Genomic DNA, 22,163 nt, shown 5'->3' with positions numbered 1-22,163 from the left:
CCAGGTTATTGACATTTTCTCTAGGAAGCAGACACCTTTTGAAGAATTCTGTTTAATGAGAGGCTTAATGTTTTTCATGCAGTATGAAACGTGCTAGAGGGAGAAAGTCCTGTTTGTTGCCTAAACAAATCCAAACACAGAGCTCAATGCCATCACGGTCTTGGCAAATCCTGAAGAAGGCACCTTTCCTTAGGGGCAGATTAATGCGGTGTGCATCGGTATGGCTGTGACTTGAGCACACAGAACTTATTTTAATGTAGATTTGATGAGGCTTTCCTTTGTCTCTCTAACAGATGAGCTAATGCCATCACCTAGCAATTATCAACTAGTGTGATGTTATGTAATGAAAGTATAAATAGTACAAGGACTAAAACTAGTAAATCTAACAGACTAGTGAGCAGACGAGAGCAGGAATACTATTTGGAACGTTTTGATTAGCATCTGAACACTGTCATTTAAAAAGACATTTAGATTTGATGTTACAGTAACGCTGCAGGCCAGGAGAGTTGTGGTCCTTGATCTGGAGTGACATTCGTGCTGTGCCCCTGGGTAAATCACTTGGCCTCTGTATACCTCTTTAAAGGAAGACAGAAAATTGGAAAAAGGCAAAGGGTGCATGCTTGAGATTTCTTAGGCAAGCTGGTTATCTTATGTTTGAATTAAGACTACCCGTGAACTTCGTTTCCCAATGACTGACCGACAAATAGCCTGTGACCTGCAATTTGAACTATCAGATTATTTCGCCACCAGTGTAAAGTCTTTTAGGGTTGTTTTAGTAGTTGTTTGGCAGCATTCAGAGAGATAACACGTGAAGAAATGCAAGAGGTCACGTTTACCTGAAGAGAGGCTATGTGGAAGGAAACGCTCTCCCCAGCCCTCCTGAGGCGTGGGAGGGATCCAAAGCTTTCATCTCCTTCAGTATCTGACACGTTTTTTCCAAGCGTACGGATTACATTAGGGTGGCATTTCCAGTTCCTGGGGGAAGAAGGGAGGGAGGAGACTCACTGCATCATGAAACGTGACTTGTTTTTGAAGAGCTCTGTCTGTTAGGGTTGCCAGTAGAAAATACTTTCTAAAGATGCCTTCGGAGAATCATGGTTTAAAAAACCCCAACAACAGAAATGCCCCATCTTTTAAGAAGGCAGTGGATGGTTGAAGCTGGGTTTGCAAGGTGCATCGGTCTGCAAAACTTCAAGATGGTTTTTGAACCTCTAGTGCTGCTTTTCTGGCACCTACGGTCATATGGGAGGGTCTTCTGCACTTGTAGAATGTAAAAAGGCTTCAAAACTACTTCGGAAGTAAGCTGTTAAATTACAGAAATATTAGATATAAGCTCAAGGACCACTGTAGTGGTAAGCAAGAATGTGGACAGGAGAGTGCATATCACTTAACTGTGGTACTTAGTAAAATGGTCTTAGCGGTTTTATTACAGGTATTCCTTAGCTGTAAAGGCTTGAAACAAACAAACAGAAAGAAAATTTATAGCTATCAGGTTGCTGCCAGAGTGGTTGGTTGGTTGGTTTGTTTGTTGTTTATTTTCAGTTTTAATCATCTGCTACCAATAAATTCCACTGCCCTTGTGGTAACTTCTTACATTAACATTGATATATTATGGGTGTTTTAAAACAGACAATAAAAATATTGCACTTACTAATTAAAGCAATTCATGTATTCAGCCAGGCACTGCCAGAAAGAGTTGTGGTTTCCTAATTGTTAGGTGCCTTGAGCAATATACCTGTTATAAATTCTTAATTGAACTTTGCATTATGGCCAGCGTGATTTGAAATATTCATAGCTGTTTTGTTTCGTTTGTTTTTTTACTCCAGCTCTTCATTGAGAAGTGTATCAACTGGATCTTCAAGACCTTCCAAAGTATGTTTGGTGTGTGGAGATGAGGCATCTGGATGTCATTATGGGGTGGTTACATGTGGCAGCTGTAAAGTTTTCTTCAAGAGAGCAGTAGAAGGTAAGAAAACACAAAATGAAAAACAACAAAAAGGAACAGACAAAATATGTGCAGGTTTGGTTTTTTTTAAATAGAAATGTATATACATATATGTGCATGTATGTTTTTCTATGTGATTTCTGCTGTTGATAAAATTCTGTGTTAATCTGAAAAAAGAAGTTGAATGAACTCCAATTATGTGTGGTATAATTTATGTAGAATATGCCAGGACGTTTTGCAGTGTACACCTTCTAAAGGATGCGTTGTTTTACTTCATGCCAGTGCTGAATAGGTCTGCTTCTCCACTCCTCCAAGTGGATTTTTGTAATTTTTAATGGACACAGATACAATTAAAAACACACTCCTGCTGCTCCTGTACTGGAGGATGAATATGGTTGTCTCATCATGCTTTGGCAGCCTTATGACACTACAGTTCACTCAGGTCAGTTGCCTCCCTGTGGGTACCTCCGGGGCTTTCAACTCAATAGTGCATCTGCTTCATCTTTCAGCAAAAGAGAAGTGGCTTTACTGTACTGTGGTATATTGATGAGGAAGTAGGAATTGATCATGGTGCTTTTCTTAGAGATTGTTTCCTTCATTAAGGACTGGGACTTTCACGAGGACTATGTTTTGATAGCTGTATCACCGTCATAGGAGTCTTTTGCTGTCATCTCCCTATTTTATGTTAATTATGGTGTAGCTAGTCTTTCCTGGGCATCTTAATAGAAAGAAGTTAGGATCACTCAGAGTGCTACAAGACCTCTGGTAGGTGGTGCCTTTCCGTGACTTGGGTTTTTAGGATAAAAGAAAATGTTTGGCCTTTACAGACTTCATAGGCAATTTCTTCAAGTGATAAAAATGAAGTTTTTTTAATGCCTGATGAAGAATAAGAGTTCATGGCATGCAGAGGGCATAAATACTGTATAGGTTTTTTGAACTCTGCTTGATGAACAGATGTTCTTACAACCACTGATGAAGCAGTCAATATCTACTTACTCATTTATTTTCATGAAGAAAAACCTAGAAGGAAGAAAAGAGGTTCTTAATATGGTGTCCAGCTTGTGCACTGAGAAGAGTGAGGCAGTGTGTGATGTGATTAATTTCTTCTGTGATCATTAAATCTGCTGCTGATGGCAATAAGGATTTAGCTCTCTGTTAAATAGACCTGGAGGGCTTGTGCGTCATTGAAGTCAAGACCTCATGTAATATCTCTCTATCAATCTATTTATCTGTCTGTCATCAAAAGTGTCGGTCTCATTGAAATGAACTTCCCAAAGTTATAAGGACATGGAAAAGGTTTCCCTCTTCTGAAAGCATTTTCTCTTACTGTTGTGCAATAGCTGACCTTGCTGCCTTCATTCCCCAACTTCTTCCTTGAGATTTTAGTCACTTAATGTAGCACGTGAACTGGAAAACCTTACTTATTTTCACTGAGTGATTCCTCCATGTGCTTCCATGCCGCATCATGGATGAGTCTTCACACATCCATGTCTAAGCTGGCCTCTGAATCACGAGGATATTTTTTGGCTAGGTGGTGATGGTGGGGGTTTGCATACATCTGCATATGCTGTGTGAAGTGACAGCACCTTTTGTTGTCTTCCTTCCTCCTTTCCTGCCTTCCAGGAAAGCTTCTTTCCCAGTCTTGAATCACTGTAATTTCAAGCTACCACGTATCTACATTTACCATGCCCTTGTCTTTTGATGTCCTTTCTGACATAATCTGGTGGATATACCTATCCAACTTTACAGGAATTTATGAAAAAATAGCAAGGATTCCCTTTATGAGTTAAAGTAGCAAGACTACGTTTCCAAGCCTCAGAAACCAAAATTATTGGGGAAGGATTACTCTGTAATCAAGCATAGAAATAAATATGTAAAATGTAGTTAAAAGTTATCAGTAATTACTGAAAGTTTACGAGTTAAGCAAAAACCCCTCAAAAAATGAAACACAGAATAACCCTGTCATTCCTAAAAATTGAAGATAGGAGATTTAAATTAGCTTAAAATGTATTTTTTTTAGAATTATTATATTAACATACATGTTTCTACCAGTGGTATGTGAACACTGTCAAGATTTCTGCTTGGTATGCACATGTCTGTGAGTTCTTGATGCTACCAGGAGCGTTGTTGTTATGCAAACACTGAAAACTTAGCTTGCACTTTTCTGTTGTGTTTTTGTTTTTTTTTTTTAAATATATATATGTGTGTGTGTGCGTATATGCACAAAAGTACATTGTAGAGTATTAGCCACAAAAGGACATAGCAAAAACATAATACACATTTTGGCTCCAAACATTCTGAAACTATCAATGTGAATAAAAATTTGTGTAGGTGGTTTTGAAACAACAAACATTTTTGGTAGAGTCATTATAAATTTTTCAATCGGGTACGTGACCTGTCCTGAGGTTTCCTATTTTAAATGAAATACTTGTAGTAATTACTTTGTATCATATGTTCATGAGGATGTTTTTAAAACTATGGTAGTTCAGTGCGTGGTATAAATAAAAAATAAACCAAAGTGGAAGAACTACTTTAAATGTAGATCCTGGGCATATCTGTCTCAGCTCTGAGCTAAAGCTGTGTTTTTTATGTAAGTGTTTGCATTCTTGTCTTTATTACAAAGAAAACAGTAAAACTCCCTCTGTGAACATAGAAACAACTTTCTGGGGAATTTATAATTGCAGTGGCTAATTTATTTGAGTAAAAATGAATTGTTCCCTCTCTAAAAGACTGTAGTAAAAGAATAGAAGAGATTCCTCAAGTTTCATTCACCATTTCTCTGAAATCATGCGTATAGACTTTTTAAAGATTCATTAATATTTTTCCGGATATATTTTATACATTTTATATGCATGTGCACACACACGCACACACACATAGTTCTGACTTGATCCACTAAACATTCTTCAGTAGAAAGTGGCATGAGAAATTACATTGTGTCAAAAATGTCCGCCTCTTCCATTGTTATTAAATACAGCTGGTGCCATTTTCACAGAACCACAGAATGGCTGAGGTTGGAAGGAGCTTCTGGGGGTCATCTGGTCCAGCCCCCCCTGCTCATGCAGGGCCACTTATAGCCAGTGGCCCAGGACCATGTCCAGATGGCTTTTGAATATCTCAAAGGATGGAGACTTCACAACCTCTGCTAATGATCAGTCATCTTCACAGTAAAAAAGTACTTCCTGATGTTCAGACGGACCCTCCTGTGTTTCAGTTTGTGCCTTCTTTGAATGGAGGAACTCTTGAAGAGGCTTTTGGTCATTAGTTTTCTGCTGATTAAATTAAAGTTTTATTTAGGTTAATTTTAAAAGTCACATACTGATAGTCCTTCAAAAAATATTGTGGGATGAAAATTGTGGGAGAGAGCAACTGGTGTACAGGTGGAAGGACAAGAACGAGTGAGCTAGTTGAAGATGTTCCTGCTCATTGCAAGGGGGTTGGACTAGATGACCTTTAAAGGTCACTTCCAACCCAAACCATTGTGTGATTCTATGAAGCGGGGAGACAAATTGTGTCAAAAAGCATGGAAACAAAGAAAGGGGGGATTTGGAGAGAGGGACCACTGCACACCACCCAGCTCTTTGGGTCTCAGCTAGAATTGCTAACGTTGTCAGTCCGCCTTGAACAGCTTTTGAGTGTCGATTCCTTTGTGCTCCTCTGAAATATTATAAAACAGAAGGATTATAACAGAAAAGACCAACTGCACTGAAATTTAAAAACAAGAAAGTACACAACAACAAAGAAACTAAAGCTTGAATTTCCTACTATAAATCTGGTAATTGTATTCCCAGTGAATCTTATTTTGAGGACTTGCAGGCAATGTCTAATGAATTTATGTGAAGGAGAGCTGTATACAAAAAAGTATTGTAATGGGTTAGTGGTGAAATTTCATAAGTAATTTCAGGTGAAATTCGTTCCAGGGATGTAAATTATCAAAGTACAAATTTTGGTATCAAGCAGGCATAAAATATTTGATGACTGACTTGATGAGCAGGAGTCTGGTATGAAGAAACGTGATTGTGTCACTGATATAAATTTGGTCTGCCTTACAAACACTAAAATCCTTTAGCCATAAGCGTTGATAAATAGTGTCACTGCAAAAGTTAAGACATTTGTATTTATAATGCGTTTTTACCTAGGATAACTATATTGTATGATTTTCTAAATTATGATATGACCAATCATAAAGTTATTTAAACTTTAATTTATGATCATAATAGTCATATGCTGAAAATACACTGTACTGTGAGGGAACCTAAAGCACCTGGCCAGTCTTGTCTTCTCTTTTTCCAATGAACCAGCTTTCTCTAAGGAGAGTAACAGGCTTGAAGTCAGAAATCACAGCTGTTCTTGCGTATGCTTTGCATTTTTAGTCTTCATTTGTTCAAGTTCCAGACAAGTATGAGGTAATCTGTCCTAAATCAAAATTTATATTGCTTCTGAAGTTGCTAAAGTTAATCTTTCATTCTTCCTTTGGCTTAAAGGTAAGAAAAAAGGAAGGCATTTTTTCATTTCCAAGTGGTGGTAAAGACTACAGCAAAAATGACCATCATCTTCCAGTTATTTTGCATATTTGCTGGGAGACTTTTGGCCACTTAAAATGGAAGAATTAACAAATTATATCGTATTAGTGATAGGGAAGCTTGCCATTTTTTTAAATGCAAGGATGTGATGGTTCAATAAATTTCAGATTTTGCTGTTGATTCCTGCTCCAGGAGGTTTGCCTTAAAGCTATTTCTGCTATTTTAAGCCAGAAACATAGATCTCTCTTCCCCTCTGAAGTAAAAACACAGACACAGCAACAGAAGTTTCTAGAGTTGCATTTCTTTTTCACCTGAACATTTGTTATATGCCTACGTAAAGGAGGGAGAGATTTGGCTGAAGAAAATTTTTCAAAGTCTAATCTGATGCCGTCTTATTTAAATGGCCTCCTGGATATAGTAAATGTGCTGTGCACCTCAGCGAGCAGCCTAGTAACAACGAAATCCTACCTCCGCTGCGTGTTTGAACAGCAGGTTATCCAAGACTTCGCTTCAATAGTGGAAGGGATGAAATTTCTTGTGTAGCAATCTGCAGGGACTCGGCACAGCTGTGGGAACCGAGGTTGCCTCAAAGATAGGGTTACGGAAAAGAAGTGCCATTCTTCAGCTCCCTTTGTGCCAGGCTGCTCTGAAAACACAGGAACAAAACAATCTGGGCTACAAGATCAAGGGTCCAACTCGGCAGTCACCTGGGGTAACTCCCAGTCTGCCTTCCCAGGCACTAAGGCCGATCTTTTTGCCATAACCAAAGGGATCCAACAGCCTTCTAGAGACTCATCTTCGCATGAAGGATTGTAAGCTATTGTCAGCCTGAAAATTCAGTGGTAGATAAATTCAGTTCTTTGGCAAGCAAAGGCACTGTACAACTGTTTAGCAATGGGCCAGATGCATAATATCCCAGGGATACTCTTTTTTTTTTTTTTTGGATGTACTCTGCAGTCTTTGCTTCCAGAAGGCCACACAAGGGGGAAAGGGATACGTTATGCATAACATGTTTTTTCAGAAACAGGTAATCCTCCCGTGGCTTTCGCATGCACTCATGAACTTCCCAAGGTTCTATGCCCCCCAGTAGAAAATAAAGAGAAACTGAAACTAAATATTTTCATTTCAATTAAGGTGGAAAAAATATCAAGGTATGAAAATTTAAATGCTGGAATACAGAGCTCTTGAAGCATTTGCTTAATTAGCGTAACTTACATTTTTATAAAATACTGCTGGCGAACAGGAAAGTTTACCTTATTGATCATTTAAAGAAGCAATATATTTTATGCTGTAGGAGCTGAAATTGATACATTATAGAAAGGCATTTTCCACACCATTTTGCAGTGTGTGCACCCATGAATTTTGTAAGTCTGTATTACTAGAATTAATTATACATACAGTTCTTCACTCTCCACTCTTCTGTTCATTCACTGTAATGGAGTCAGTGTTTTTCCATCACAGGCTGTAATTTTCCTTTTATCCACTTTCATAAGGTCAGTGGCCTCTCTAAATTCGACATCACTCAGTATAGATGTCCATATGTTTTCATAGAAATTTCTATGTGGGATTTGAAGTTGACTCTGTTCCTGACCTGTTGCGAGAATCTGTTTTACAACCTATCAAACAGAAATATTAGGTGAAGAGCAAGCAGATGGGTGATCTGCTGAGGGCAAGTGAGCTGGTCAGATTCATGTAGCAGCTGCTACTCTTACTTGATATGCTATGGTTAATAGGTGTAAAATGAAATTTAAATAATTAAGTCATCGTAGGTTTGAAGCTGCCACCAGCCTTCCATGCTTTCATAGATATAAAAAGGACTTTTCCTGCTTTTCGCTCTGGCAGGCAGTATTGCTCAATGAAATGAAGTCTTCGTTCCTGCTCCTGGTTGGCTTTAGTTACTAGGAGCTCGGAGTTCAGGAGCCTGGTAGGGGAAGGAGCTAGAAAGATTTGCACTGGGAGCCCAAAAAGGGAAAAAAAATTAAAAACAAACAAAAAAAACCAACAAAACAAACAACAACAACAAAAAAAAACAAAACCAAACAAAAACAAAAAAAGCCAAGCAGCAAGAAGTGTGACACACAAAAAAAGGAAAGGTTATTAAAGGATGGAGCATGTATTACAATTTAATATTTTTAAAGCTGGGGAGAGGTAGAATAGGAGGAAACGTTTTCCTCATGGCTCTTGGGATATGTGGCCTGCATGAGAAACTGACCAATGCTCAAAAATAAATGCTGGATGCATGTTAAATGTGGAGTGCAGCGCTATTAGAGCAAGCATATTGTGGTAGCGTTTCAGAAAGAAGGAGGGTGGGTTTGGGGACTATCTAGGTGATACAGTATCTTGGTTTTAAAACAAGCAAAGAATGGGTGAGTTTAGCAGCTGCATTGCCACAAAGAACCACAAGTTGGTTAACAGCCAGGGAAATTATTTGAAAAAATATTTTATGTCAAGAAAGCCAAAAATCCACATTCATTCCTTTACAAAAGCATAAATATAATTTCTTCCCTTCCCAAGACTTCCCAACATTCACAATTTTTTTGATTGTAACTGTTATTTACCATGTAAGTGTGTCTTGCTCTAGAGAGGGAGAAATGAGTACAAGGGTGATAATTTAAATATAGGCTGCTGTCTAGCCCTGAAAAATAATCGCATGATGCTAGGAGGTCTGCATGCAACTGTTCTCCTGCACTCTTTTGTTTGTCTTTTGCTCTTTGTTTTATGAATACTAATTTCTAGACTGTGTCATCTATAAAGTAATATATTCAGTAGGTGATAGCCAGCCTGCACAAGCACGGTATGCAGTAAACAGAATGTATAGGCAGTGGTAAGGTTGGTTTATATTGGGTAACGTCCTTCCATTGCCACAAATTCAAACATCATCCAGGCTTTCACGTGCTTGCCTTCTGCATCCTTATAAGAGAGGGGAAATTTTGGCATTCTTATGATGTGACAGGGAACTGAGTTGCAGTTTTTTAGTTGTTTTCTTTTTTAACGCATCACAGGGTAACATTCTGGTAGATCAGAGTCTTCACAGAGGTGGGATGGCCCTGTGAACACATGCTGATTTAAGGTAGTCATAAATATTTTGGCTAACAAAAGTTCAAATGTCACAGCCATTAGTGTAGTGTTTTCTTGAATACTTAACTGCCCTTTCTTTAAAAAAGAATGGATTTTTTTTTCTATATGCCGCATAGGGAAGGTAGACAGCGTGCTTCCTGGGAAATTCACCTTTTAGCTAATAGTTCCAAGATGGCTGAGCCACTTGTGTAAGGTAGTTATCCAAAATCCGTGTGATGAGATGCACCAACTATTTCAAGCAAACAGGGGAGTATTCACACCATCGTGGTACAAATGATGCTGGGAGTACATATGTGGAGTATCGTGTGTATTTCAGGTCACCAGCATGTTAAAGACAGTTTGATTCAGAGGCAAGTAAAGACATTAGGAGAGCTTCTAAAATGATCTGAGCAATAAAATTGTCTTATGTGTCAGGTGACTAAACACTTTTAGCTCTTTTTAGCTTACCCAGAAAGAGTCTGAGTTGGGACATGATTGCTGTCTATAAATATTTCACAGTTGAGGAATAGACAACTGAGAAGGAGGAGAATTTATTTTGAACTAAGAACTGTACTGAAATAAGACCAAATGTGTAAAAATTACATTAGCTTGATATTTTGAGAAGGTTGCAAACCACCAAAAAGAGGGGCTTTTGGGGGCACTTTCCTGAAAGGAGTCAGAAGGTTTTAAGTACCTAATTTGAAATGGAGTGCAAGAGAAGTAACTGATGTATAATATGATTTGGTTATCTGTGATAGTAAAGGATAGGCCAAAGAAGTCTCTTTTGGTTAATATTGTGTTCTTGGAAGGCTGGAGGGTTCATCTGACTCCAAAAATAATGGAAGTGTATGGGTAGTAAAAGAGAGGATGAACCAACTAATACATTTTTAGGATGTGTCACTTGTAGTGATGGTGGATGCCCAGATCTTCACAGGGGTAGAGGACTGCAGTTTTTAAAAATTGATGTAAAGTGCTCGGATCTTGCATAAGGCAGAATTGCTTTGTATTTGTACTAGCAGATGAATGTCTGTCTCCTGCGATGACTTTTTTCTCATTTTGAGTTCAGACAAAAGCTGAGAAGAGTGAAGTCCTTTTGAAATAACTCTCTTTATCTGGCTAAGCCTCTGCAGATACCCCCCAGACCCCATCAGGTGACCTTATGCTTGGTTATGTTCACTAGTAATCCCCTCAAGTGAGAGCCTGGCTACTGAGAAATCCTTTGCCATTGAAGTAAAATTGGTCTGGCTTCTTGGATGCTGTGCTGCTGGGGCTTTTTTGTAATGCCTAATACAATACAACTGTAAATGGATAACTAAAGCATGAACGAACATTCAAATTGGAGTTTGCAATAGGACATAAATATATGTACAAGATCTTCTATATCAAACAGTATAAAGCATATCAAAAATCATAAAACGTCCTTAGTGAGATGCTTTAGCTCCTTACAGCTATGGTACTGCTTCTTAAGAGATACCACTTTATAAAATGCTGTTATCTACCTGCCTTGGCAGCTTATCGAAGCAATGTTATAATTTTCACTTTTAGTAGCAAATAGCACTTCTCTTCTCCAACCCTCAAGGTTCAGAAAATTTTTAGAGCCTGAAAAGGCTCTTCCAGTCTCAGGTTAAGTAGTTAAGAGCCAAAAAGGGATAATCCTGCAAGGTGCCTTCAGCGAAACAGTGTTAGAGATAAGGAATTTTGCAGTGTCGTGGCTGAAAGAAATTCTAAATAAATAAAACCTCAAAACAAATATATAAATACATAAAGCCAGAAACAAAACATCTTTTTATACCTCCTAATACCATTTTAAATAAGAGGGTGGGAAAACAGTCTCCAGACGAAAAAACGAGATAAAATGTACATACAGATCTGTCTGTTACAGACAGAGGGAACAAGGCATCTGCTAGCATCTCGGATATAAATAGAGTGGGAAAAGGTAATGGCAAATCTCCCATTGCCTTAAAAGAAGCCAGGATTTCAGCCTTTTTTTGCAGCACAGGTTTTTTTTTTGTTGTTGTTGTTGAAGGTTGGGAGTGCCTTTGTTAAGTTTGAAGTCTAGACTTAGACTGAGGCAGTTTTATCAGGTTTTTTAGAAACAATAATGGCCCGTGATCAACTTTGAAGCCCACAGGTCTTTATTGTTTAAGGAGAGGAAATTCTGTAAGACAGAATTATTACTTGGTTTTAACCTATAAAATTGTTTGGTGCCATCTCTCATGGCTGAGTTGCCAAATCCAGGGCCCTAAGGAAAGGAACGTGGGTCAGTCAGTCCATTTCAAGAGTGATGATGACCTGGGGCTTGGGATTCATGCGTGCCATGGTTCCCGTGCAGTAGAACTTGCTGATGTCCTGCTCCTGTTCATGGGCAGCATGGCAGACCCTTTCTTGTCCTGTTTCAGAATTCGGAGCAGCAGGGCCACCTGAGGTGGTTGTGGCCTCTTCCACCCCTTTCTGCTCCTCTCTGTGGGTTCTTATATTAGGTGTAATGGTGGGTTTCAGGGGTTTTGAGCTGCTTGGGTTTTTCCCAGTTTGCTATTTTAAAAAGATGTTGGGGAGGAAAAAAAAATCAAGTTTGCAAAATCACAACTAAATATGGAAATAATGAATGCTATTGGCCTGCTTGGTCTTTGTTCATCTACACCGCACGTAATGATTTCTAAATCAGCCTTAATTACACAATCACATACAACTTTTTCCATTAGACCTCTGCCTTGTTCATTGAACAAATTGGATAACATTCAATTAATGAGCAGCTATTCAATATCTTGTATTCTTCTCATTGCTCAATGTATGGTCCTGTGCCTTCACTGCTGATTACTATTCATCCCTTGCTCAGAAGACGTAATTACTCATTTCTTACAGAGCTCTTCTGTGATGCTCATCACTATAATATCGAAGTGCTTCACAAACATTGTTTAATTTATCCTTGCAATACAAGATAACATGAGTGGTTATTACCTCTGTTTTACAGTTGAGGAGTTAAGATACAGATTAAGCTCAGACTTACCCACTGATTTGGGGTTCATGATTTATGATATCTAGGACCTCAGGGGGCAGAAGTACTTGGCATTTTATAGCACTTAATACATCCAAAGTGCAATTCCTATTGATTTGACTTGCAGCTATGATTGCTTAAACCACTGCAAATCAGACTCTGGATCTCAAGTTGGATATTCAGGAAACAAGGAGGCTAATTGGTGATTTTTCTTGCTTATTATTTTAAAGTTAGTTCATGGCAAAGGAGGCGCAGTCCAGTTCTCCAGGGCAGCATTCAACTCCCTCAGGCATTTACTTTCTCTCCTCTCTATCTCTTTTTCTCTCTTTCTTTTGTAAAATCTCTGTAACCCTTTATGTACTTTGTTTTCGGTGGCAAGTGAGTGTGGACTCCAAGGCAAGTTTCCCTTTGACTTTGTGATCCTGATTCATTGTAAATCACCATCTGCATTCTTCCCAGGATAAGCTATAGCTCTGGCAAGGTGGGACCGAGGGAGTAGACATAAGACATAATGTAGTTAGAGACTTTTGTTAATCTGCTGTGGGGATCAGAATTCAAGTTTTGAGGTGTTGGGCAGTCTGAGACTTCTTACCTGTTCAGCAACAGCAACTGGCACAAGGTTCCTAGGTCGTGGTTGCGTGCAGGAAACATTGATGATGGTGGTGCTTCCTGGCAAAGCTACTTGCCACTAAGTAGCAACAAGGTGCTTCAAGGTCTTAGGAGCTGCACCTCAACCATTTGACTGGAGTGAACTGGGAAGACTGTAATCCAGCTTCATCATCAGGCCTTATCTGCTAGGAACTGACACTGTCTGAAAAATATGCCATTGATTTCAGAGAGTTATTTAGTTAGAAGAGACTTAACTGAAAAGTAAAATTACTGAAAAGAAAATTGGTTCTGTTTTACCTCAAACCAGAACACTAGTACGTACTGATACTTGCCCTAGAGGGGGAGCCTATGTTAGCGTCCCTCAAATTCATCCTTCCTTATCTTTGTATCCTTGTACACCCCAACAAGTTCAACATTTCAGTTTCAACTTTTACTCTGTATGAGTTTTCTTCACAGGATACCGAAACACATTATTATGATGTGGTTAACTTTTCTGAATATGCTGCAGATGTTTCACAATATAATTTTTCTTTTTAGAAGCTATTCTTTTCTTCCTGTTTTGTTTCAAGCTTCCTTGTGTAACACTTCATCAAATATTGGGTATAGCATATCTTTGATATGGAAGATATGCCTTAATCACTTCATGCCTTTAGGACTATCAAAGGCTGTGATAATGTGCATAGTTTTATGAAAAGAGCACCATTTTGTGTGGATTAATAGATGAGAGAGCATTACCATATAATCACAGAATCTCTGAAGTTGGAGGAGATCTCTGGAGATTGTCTAATACAACCCTCCTGCTCAGAGCAGGTTGCTCAGCATTGTGTCCAGTTGGGTTTTGAGTATCTTGGAGGAATACACAGAGGGCAGAGACTCCACAGCCCCTCAGGGCAACCTGTTTGACTATCCTCACCATGAAGAAAAAAAAAAAGTATTCATGCTCTTCTTGAAGAGAAAAGTGACACCTGCGTCCTTCTAGTCCTTGGGAGCCTCCCTTGATTGCCATGACCTTTCAAAGATAATCAAGGGTGGGTGGTCTCTCAGTGACACGAGCCAGCTCCCTCAGCACTCGTGGGTACAGCCCATGATGTCCCAGTTGTTACATGCTCCCTGGAGTGATCCTCCTCCTCCCAGGGTAAGTCTTCCTTGCTCCAAACTTTCCCTCCACTGTGTTGCTTTTCAGAGCAAAAGGATCTGCTTTGGATTTAGTTGATTCTGATCTAGAAAATGTCCCTGACATTTTTTTGCTCTTATCAAATTGATTTGCTTTACATTGATGGGCTTTGCTATCTATTAGTGGAAAAGCAAATAGCTCAGACCAAAGGAAGTGAGTGCAGGAGAAAAAACAGCGAAGAGTTACCCTCCCAGAGGCTGGTTAACTGCAAAAGGAGCTCAGGCTTCTGCCTGAACCTAATGAAGATCTCCCGCTGACTCCCACTGCTAGTTAATATGTGGTTGCAAATGGGAAAGACAGACTTAAGTTCTGTCAACTCTGAATGATATTCTGCCTCTCAAGATTGAATTCCATGCTTCCTAACAGATTATTTTTTTCTGATTTTTTTTTTTTATTAACTAATAATTTAAAAAAGGTCCATCTACAGATTTTCTTCAGTTTTGCACCAGATGACCAGTAATAAGAGCAAAAAGCTGTAATGGAATTACTGTTTTATGCAGTACGTTTTTATGTTTATTGAAACTACTCAGTGACTCTCGCCTGAAAATGAGTATCTGAAGAAATTCAAAAGGACTAAGTAGATGCATCAGAAAATAAATGTGGAAAGGTTATTATTTTAGAAATTTATTCTAGAGATTTAGAATGTAGGCTGACTTTCAAGTCAAGGGGTGAGAAAAATGCTAAAATGGAAATAGCCTCTGCAATAGAAAGACAGATGAATTATTTTAAAACAATGTGATGTGTATAAAACAGAAAAACAGTATAGCATTGGATTAGAAGAAAACTGGATTTCTTTGAAACTTTTAGTACTGTTCTTGCAAGATGCCAACAAAAGGCATTGTCATTTGTGTGTTACTGACCATTCTGATAAGTGGAATATTTTGAATTCTTGTAATTTAATATTTCACACCTTTTACAGAAAAGGTGACATTATTATCAGCATTAATGCAGTTCTATCAGATTTCTATATCTTGCTCATTTGCCTTTAATTCTTCTTGATTCTTGCTGAAAACTGTATCCAGAATAGAAGATTTTTTTTCTATTCGTTTCCTGTTCATGGCATGTTTACATTCATTTGGACTGCTACCAGGCATAAGTACTAGAGCATGGTTTTCTCATTTGTACCTGCCTATTTATTTTACTTCATCTGGAAATTGGTTTATGGTTCACTCTAATGCAGAAAAGGACTGGACTTGATGTTTCGTACTTACTGTTGCAAAGCCCACTGTCTCATTTCTTTACATGTAACAAATAACGAATGCGACTCGTATTGGAAGTAGACATATGGCAAGCAGTTCTTGCAACGTCAGAACAGCGATGCTTATTACAGAGCCAGGGTGATGGATGATATTAAAAAAGGTAACGTTACTTTCTTAGGGAGAGACTGTATGATACTGTGTGTGGGAACAGATCAGAACAACCGAGCTGTAACTTCTTCTAACAGGAGCAATTTAAACTACAGTTTGAAGGTTTACAAACCTTTTGCATGTTCTGCACAAGTACTCTAAGTCTTTTCTTCATTAGGCTGAGACAACGTTTTGAATTTATATATAATGCCTATGGGGAAGAAGTGCAGTAGTTCTGTACTTTCAAAACTTAAACATTTATGCAAGTTTTCTATGAACGTTTTAGGAACCTATGTTATTTCATTTCTGAAAGGGCATTTTTTTCTAGGGTATTTAGCTGTAGATGAGTATTATTATATGTATTTTCACAGACTTGTGCTCTAATTTTTTTTGTAAGAATAATTATATATTTGGAGCTAAGCATTCAATTATTTATTCATCCATTTTACCACGTGGATTTAGCAAATGGACTTGTGTTAGCCTATACACCATATCATGCATGCAAATTCTACTCTTAACAATACTGCTTGAAATTATGTAAGTGATAGGTGCTAATTTTCTCTGATACAACAGAATGATAATGATGGACTATTGGGAAAAAATAATAATAAGTACTTCTTAGGTTGTGTGCACTGGCATACTAAACTATTCATAAAATTTTAAAAAGGGAATGAAAAGACACTAACCTATTTTTAAATTATGTCTTTTACTTGCAGTCTTTTTAGTAATAACAGGAAGACAGTATTCCTACGGTGATAGCACCATATTCGTGAACAAAACTATCTTTCAGGTTGTACGTTCATTTGTTTGGGGGGAGGGCGGTAGTTAATGACTGCGCACAGCCTGACAGTTGAATACTAGATATTGGAGTGTTTTATAGAGCCCTGAGAACTACAAGTGATATTTCATGTTCTCATACTTCTGTGTCATCATGCAGGTACTCTGCTGAATGTAGGGCAGCAGACAGTATATTAGATATCTGTATATATCTGTATATACAGCCGCATTGCATGCAACTTTATAAAATAAATTAGTGTCTTGGAAAATAGTGCAAGTGCTTGGATACAGCAGTCACACTGAGCTGCATCTTTTTTTGTTTCACTTCTATTTTGTGAAGGAATCCACTTCCGTGTAAGAAGTTTAGAAAGAATACCTACCAATTATTCCATGTTAATTATTCATTTAAAAGTAGGAAGAGGAAGTAGGACAAGGATGAGATCTTTCATTGACTGTTTAATAATAAAAGATCATTCGTGGAAAGCTTATGAAAAAGTGAAGGACATAAAAGCACAACCAAAACACATGTATTGGTACGTGCCCAAAGAGTACTGTGATAAGACAGAACAGGGTTGAACAGCAGAGGTTTTTTTGAACAGTATTTGGGTAAATTTCCTTACTTGAGCATCCCTTTTTCCATAGAGTTAGAAAATGTTACAGAAATAGAGAACTGAAGGACAGTATCATCTTTCTGACTCTCTTTTCAGCCCTTCTTATTGCCATTCCCACACTCACTGTATTTTCTACTACCGTTAGTCTAAGAATGGGAGAAGGTCTGTGTTACCGTCACCATTCTTTCTATCCTTGAAGCCTTCAATAACAAGTTCATGGTGCAAGAACAATACGCCACCAAGAAAAAAAGTGGGAAATGCTCTGTGTGCTTCTACAAGCAAAAGTGCCCGTTTAGATTCAGCAGGCAAAGACAGATCTAAACTATTGCCCTATAATGCAGGTGGGGGTAATCCAAAATTGATGTGCATGTGCATTATGTGGATTATGCAATCCATAATCCAAAATCAGTATGCATGTGAAGTCTCCAAGAAATTAACTTGCAATGAAGATTGTCAACTGAAGAAGTGGGGGAAACCCTCAGAATTAAACTGTTTCCATCCAAATGTGGGGTAAATTAAGATTTCGGCTGAAATCAGAACTAAAAGTTTAAGAAAGAGAGGGGAGAAGGGCCCCTGGCATCCAGAAAGGGGCACAGAGCAGGCCTTGGTAAAAACGTCTCTCCGATTCCAGACATGAAGGTGGTGTCTTATAGTGGGACTTGCTAAGACTAATAAAGGAAGATTAAAGTGAGAGAAGTGTACTTGTTCAGAAAAACTCCTGGTGCTCAGGCCCATCCTGTCGTTCTCACAGAATGAGCTGGCCCGTGCTCATGTGCATGTTTAGCTTGTGTATTTCTCCTGAGCTTCTACCATTTGCTTTGTGTGCTTCCTCAGCTCTCTGGGTCTGATAGGAGAAGGGTTTACAAGCAGCAAACCAATTTGAGAACATGAGGAATACGTGTGGTAATCCAAGCGGTGCCAAAATTCGGCCTAAGGGACATAGGAAGCCCCATGGCTGAGTCTGTAAAGGAGTGAAATAGCTCTTCAGCTGTCCGAAGAGGAGGGCAGTCAAAAAGGGTTTGCAGGGATAGGGGTATAAACAGTGTCACCTGCAGCAGTGCAAAAGGAATTCTGTAGCACATTTTAGTATGCTGCTTATGAACCTGGTGAAGGCTGAAGTCAACCTGTTGCTCCCCTTCCTTCCTTTCTGGCTTCCCTTCTTCCATCCCTCTCTCCCTCTTTTCCTCAGTTAATACGTGCACTGCAGGTGTTATGTTTATTCACTGTTTGGTCAAATTTACCCTATGCGTTCAATTTCATTAATTAGCTTGTCAGGGGGGTGGGTGGTTTTTTTGGTTTGTGGGTTTTTTTTTTTTTTTTTTCCTTCCATGATATGTAAGCATACCGTACGTTTTGTTTGCTGGGAACCCTTGACCCTCAGCAGAACCGTGGCTTCTCAGTGCTTCATTAGCTGGGTTAATTTCATCTTGCACAACTATAACTAATGGCCATTTAAAACTGCCAGGAGCCCGCCATGGGTTTCTCCTCATGCCTGACCGTATTTGTGAGCAGCGCGTTAATCAGCACTCTCTGTCACGCTTTATTGCTTAATGATGAGGGTTAACTGACCACTTCCTAGTAATAATGAAAAACAGAGGTCAGCAATCACTGACTGGGCAAAGAAAGGATCTCTTCTGACTTGTACTTTTACTCCTTCGTCTTCAGGCTGCAACAAACGTGTCCGCTCCACCACTTAAACGTGGACACTTATCTTTAAAGTTCATCTTAATTATAGATCAATTCATGTCACGTGTTTACCCAACTGAAGCAATCAAAACCACTGAGCCAGTTACCTAATTAAAGTCAATGTAATTGTATGTGCGGGAAAACATTGTTTGGTTTAGCAAAGTCTGTTTTAGGAGCGTGTAATTACAACCGTAATGTAACGTGTGGATGCAGCACTGGAGCTCCTCAGCCCGGACATTTTTATGATGGTTCAGTAATCCATGTCCCTTGCAAGCGTTGTAGTTTAATTTCTGTGTGCAGATACACAAACTCCTGTAGTTCGCCTTACTTGCATGTTTTGGTGATACTGGTTCACAAATTCATGTTTTTACTCAAGTTTATAGTTTTACAACTGGTTTTGGTTTGTGCAAGCTTCACGTACATGGGACATCATGCTAGCTGCCGTGGTGGGTGGCCTCGCTGGCCGGTGGGCACCTATGCTGAGGTGGGCAGAAGTTACTCCCCTACACGAACAGGCTGGGCAAGCAATGTGCGCTGAGGCGGGGACAGCAGGATTCTCCTGCCTCCCATCGGCTATAGGGTGTGCTTGCCTCTGCCCACCAGCCAGAGGTGTGGGGGGAGGCTGGACCACGCAAGGGGGTGCGGGAGCATAGAGCCCGTTCCACCAGACTTCAGCGGTTAGGACCTTAAAGCGCCATTTCCTCTTCCTTCACAGTTTTAGAAAAGCACAGAACATAAATTAAAAGCCAATGTTGTCATCATTTTCTAAGGTAAATATTTATTTGAACTCCTGAAGCTGAACTGCAGGTTATGAGGGAGATTCTGCAGTCTCCTGTACAAGCACAGCATATCAGGTGCTGTGGAGCTGCTTAATGTCTTACGCTTTTTTTTTTCTCAGGAGCATTGCAGCCCAAAGGGTGGGAGGTGAAACGGGATGCATGTGGGACATCCATCCCTTGGTGCAGCACTCATCTGCTACAGCAGCACCCGGCAGACCACTGCCAGGCTGTGTAGCTGTCTGGTGGAAGTAATTTGGGGGGCAAACAGTGTTTCTTGGGGTCTTTCTTGCGTCCATAAGTGTCTGTAGCTGCCAGCAACTGTTTTCCCCATGCCTACAGAAAGCAGCAGATGAGGCAGCAGGCCTGTTTTGGGCTCACCCCCAAGACAGGCTCGGCAAATGAAGTCCTAGGAGCTGGGAAAGCTTGTGGGCAGAGCTGGAGTTGCATGCAGCAGAGCTGGGAGCACTTGGCACATGGCTCCAGCTGCTGAACTGGCAGCCACTGTTTCACACGGAGACTGGTACCCCAACCAGGTGGTTGTCAGCCTCCTTGGAAAACAATCTCTCTCAAAAATGCTAAACAGTCAGAAAAATCAAGGTGTGGGAGTGATAGGTCAGGTCCAATGCATTAGTAATTTTTTTGACCTTACTCTTTTGGCTTTAGTTTCCACTCTGTAATGTAGAGATGGTTGTGCCATCTTCTAGGGGAATTGAGACTTAGGTTTCCTGCATTCAACTTTAACAGTGTAGAGAGAGATATTCTCTTGTCTTTCTGCCCCTGAATAGTTTTCTCTTCAGCTGTTTGTGTTTATCCAGTTACCACCCATCTGCATCCCCTGCCCCTTCTGCTTCTGGCCAGCACTCACCTCTGGACCTTTTCTTTTCTCCTTCAGTCATCAGCTTCCGTACTGTCAGACTCTCCTGACTGTTTCCCCTCTTCCCCAGCTTCTCCAGTAGCCTACTGCCTACATCTCCTTCCTTCCTTCACTGCTTTTTTTGGAGCCTTTCTCCTTTCAAGTCTACTACATCCCCAAACTCCTGTCCTGCTCCTTATTAAGCTCCTGGTGGTTCCCTTTGCTCTCGCAACCTGTGCCTTGTTCCTCTTCCTTTGCCGTGTCCTGAGAGCGTGATGGGGAGTGGAGTCCCTGTGCCAAAGCATGGCGTGGCACACGGAAGAGGTGGCTGGAGCACAGGCTCAGCTCAGACCCCCTGCCCTGGTCCATACTCTGTGCAGAAGGAAACTTCGGAGGTTGGCAGCTAACCTCCACCAAAACCTTTGCAAATCATATCACGTACAAACTGCAACTTTTCAGTGTTTTATGCTGTGATCCGTTATAATTTTAAGTGATAATGTATGAGATGGCAAAAGGCACATCTGTGGTATCAGAGCAGTGATGCTTCAAAGGGTCTGTCTCAAAGTGTGAAGGCTCTTGAGCTTCTCAAATATGTCTGCGAAAAATGTAACACGGGGGAAAACCAACATGTTTCTCCCTACCCTTATTCACGAACTTACTTTGCACTAAGCTTAGTACTTCTAGCTGATACATTCTTACACTCGCAAAATAAAATTCAGCCTGAGGCAGACATCCAGCATGGAAAATTTCAGCCCTAACTGCTAATGTGTGGTAAAGTTATAAGCAATAGAAAATGAGGTCTTAAAATGAGAAGTGTCAGGCAACCTTAACTATATGTAGTCCTACAAGATCCACTGATGATAATCTGCTTTTTGACAGATTTCATCCAATTTGCAGATTCATTTTGACATATACTATACAAAGAAAGGGGAAAAAAAAATCCCTGAAGTAGGACTCTCAGGCTTATAGGGACCACCATGTACGTACTGAAAGCAATGATCAACCATGCAGTCATGTTACCTTCTGCCAAACCTTTAAAACTGTACTACGGAAAGTCCATAAAAAAAATCGTAATATAAAATCAAGACACGGATGCACAGAACCTGAGACCTGTTGACTTTGTGCCAGTTCTTATCTCACTCTCATAAATCTACATGTAGGTTGCAGGTAAATGTTGAATTATAAAAATATTGCAGAAATTTATTATAAAGCTTACATTACTTGAATAAACAAAAGCCTATGCTAGCATGCTATTCAGATGTGCATATCCAACACAATTTTAGTAATAAATGCTGACTTTCCAGTAAATAATGCAGACTTCTCCCTTGCTCCAGGTTTCCCCCTCCAGTGTTTGTTGTTTTTTTTCTTTTCCCTATTTATGAGCTAAAAGTCTGTCCAGGGTATTTGTCCAGAGTGGAACTATGAACTTTGTTATTTGGAGCATCAAGGAGTGTTTTGAAGCACAAGCTAGGTGCAGAGGGGTGGGGGCACGTGGTTACCTTTAAGATAACATTTCTGGGAGGCCTCGCCTATCGGTGAAGGGGCTCGGGAATCCTACGTGCCCAAACATGGCTATTGGCTTGGAATGTTGTTTGGGATTATATAGCAAGCTGCATCCCAGCAGGCTTGCTTGCAGGCTGCCTGCAGCTGGGCTGTGGGGGTTTTTGTGTTGGGTTTTTTTCTTTTTTTTTTGTTAGAATTGTTGTGGTTTTTTTTTTTTCCAGATTGCACACAAAGCCTGTGTGAATGGTAATCACCTGTTCCCTAGATCAGACTCTGACAGCATCTACATGACTTTAAAAGTATCT

General features: G+C 39.7%; 1 protein-coding gene across 1 annotated transcript in view; it reads left to right on the top strand.

Moving 5' to 3' along the window:
* Positions 1-1,242: 1,242 nt before the first annotated feature.
* NR3C2 (nuclear receptor subfamily 3 group C member 2) overlaps positions 1,243-22,163 on the top strand; it is a gene marked incomplete at its 5' end in the record, with an annotated part of 94,237 nt that continues 73,316 nt past the window's right edge. The window contains 2 exons of the mRNA XM_082482456.1: positions 1,243-1,298; positions 1,827-1,966. Of these exons, the coding sequence (XP_082338582.1) occupies positions 1,243-1,298; positions 1,827-1,966 (196 nt within the window). The remainder of the gene's footprint in view (positions 1,299-1,826; positions 1,967-22,163) is intronic.

This window comes from Vanellus vanellus (genome assembly GCF_965231255.1).
Source record: "Vanellus vanellus genome assembly, chromosome: 4".
Lineage (NCBI taxonomy): Eukaryota > Metazoa > Chordata > Aves > Charadriiformes > Charadriidae > Vanellus > Vanellus vanellus.
This window is presented reverse-complemented; position numbering and strand designations above follow the sequence as displayed.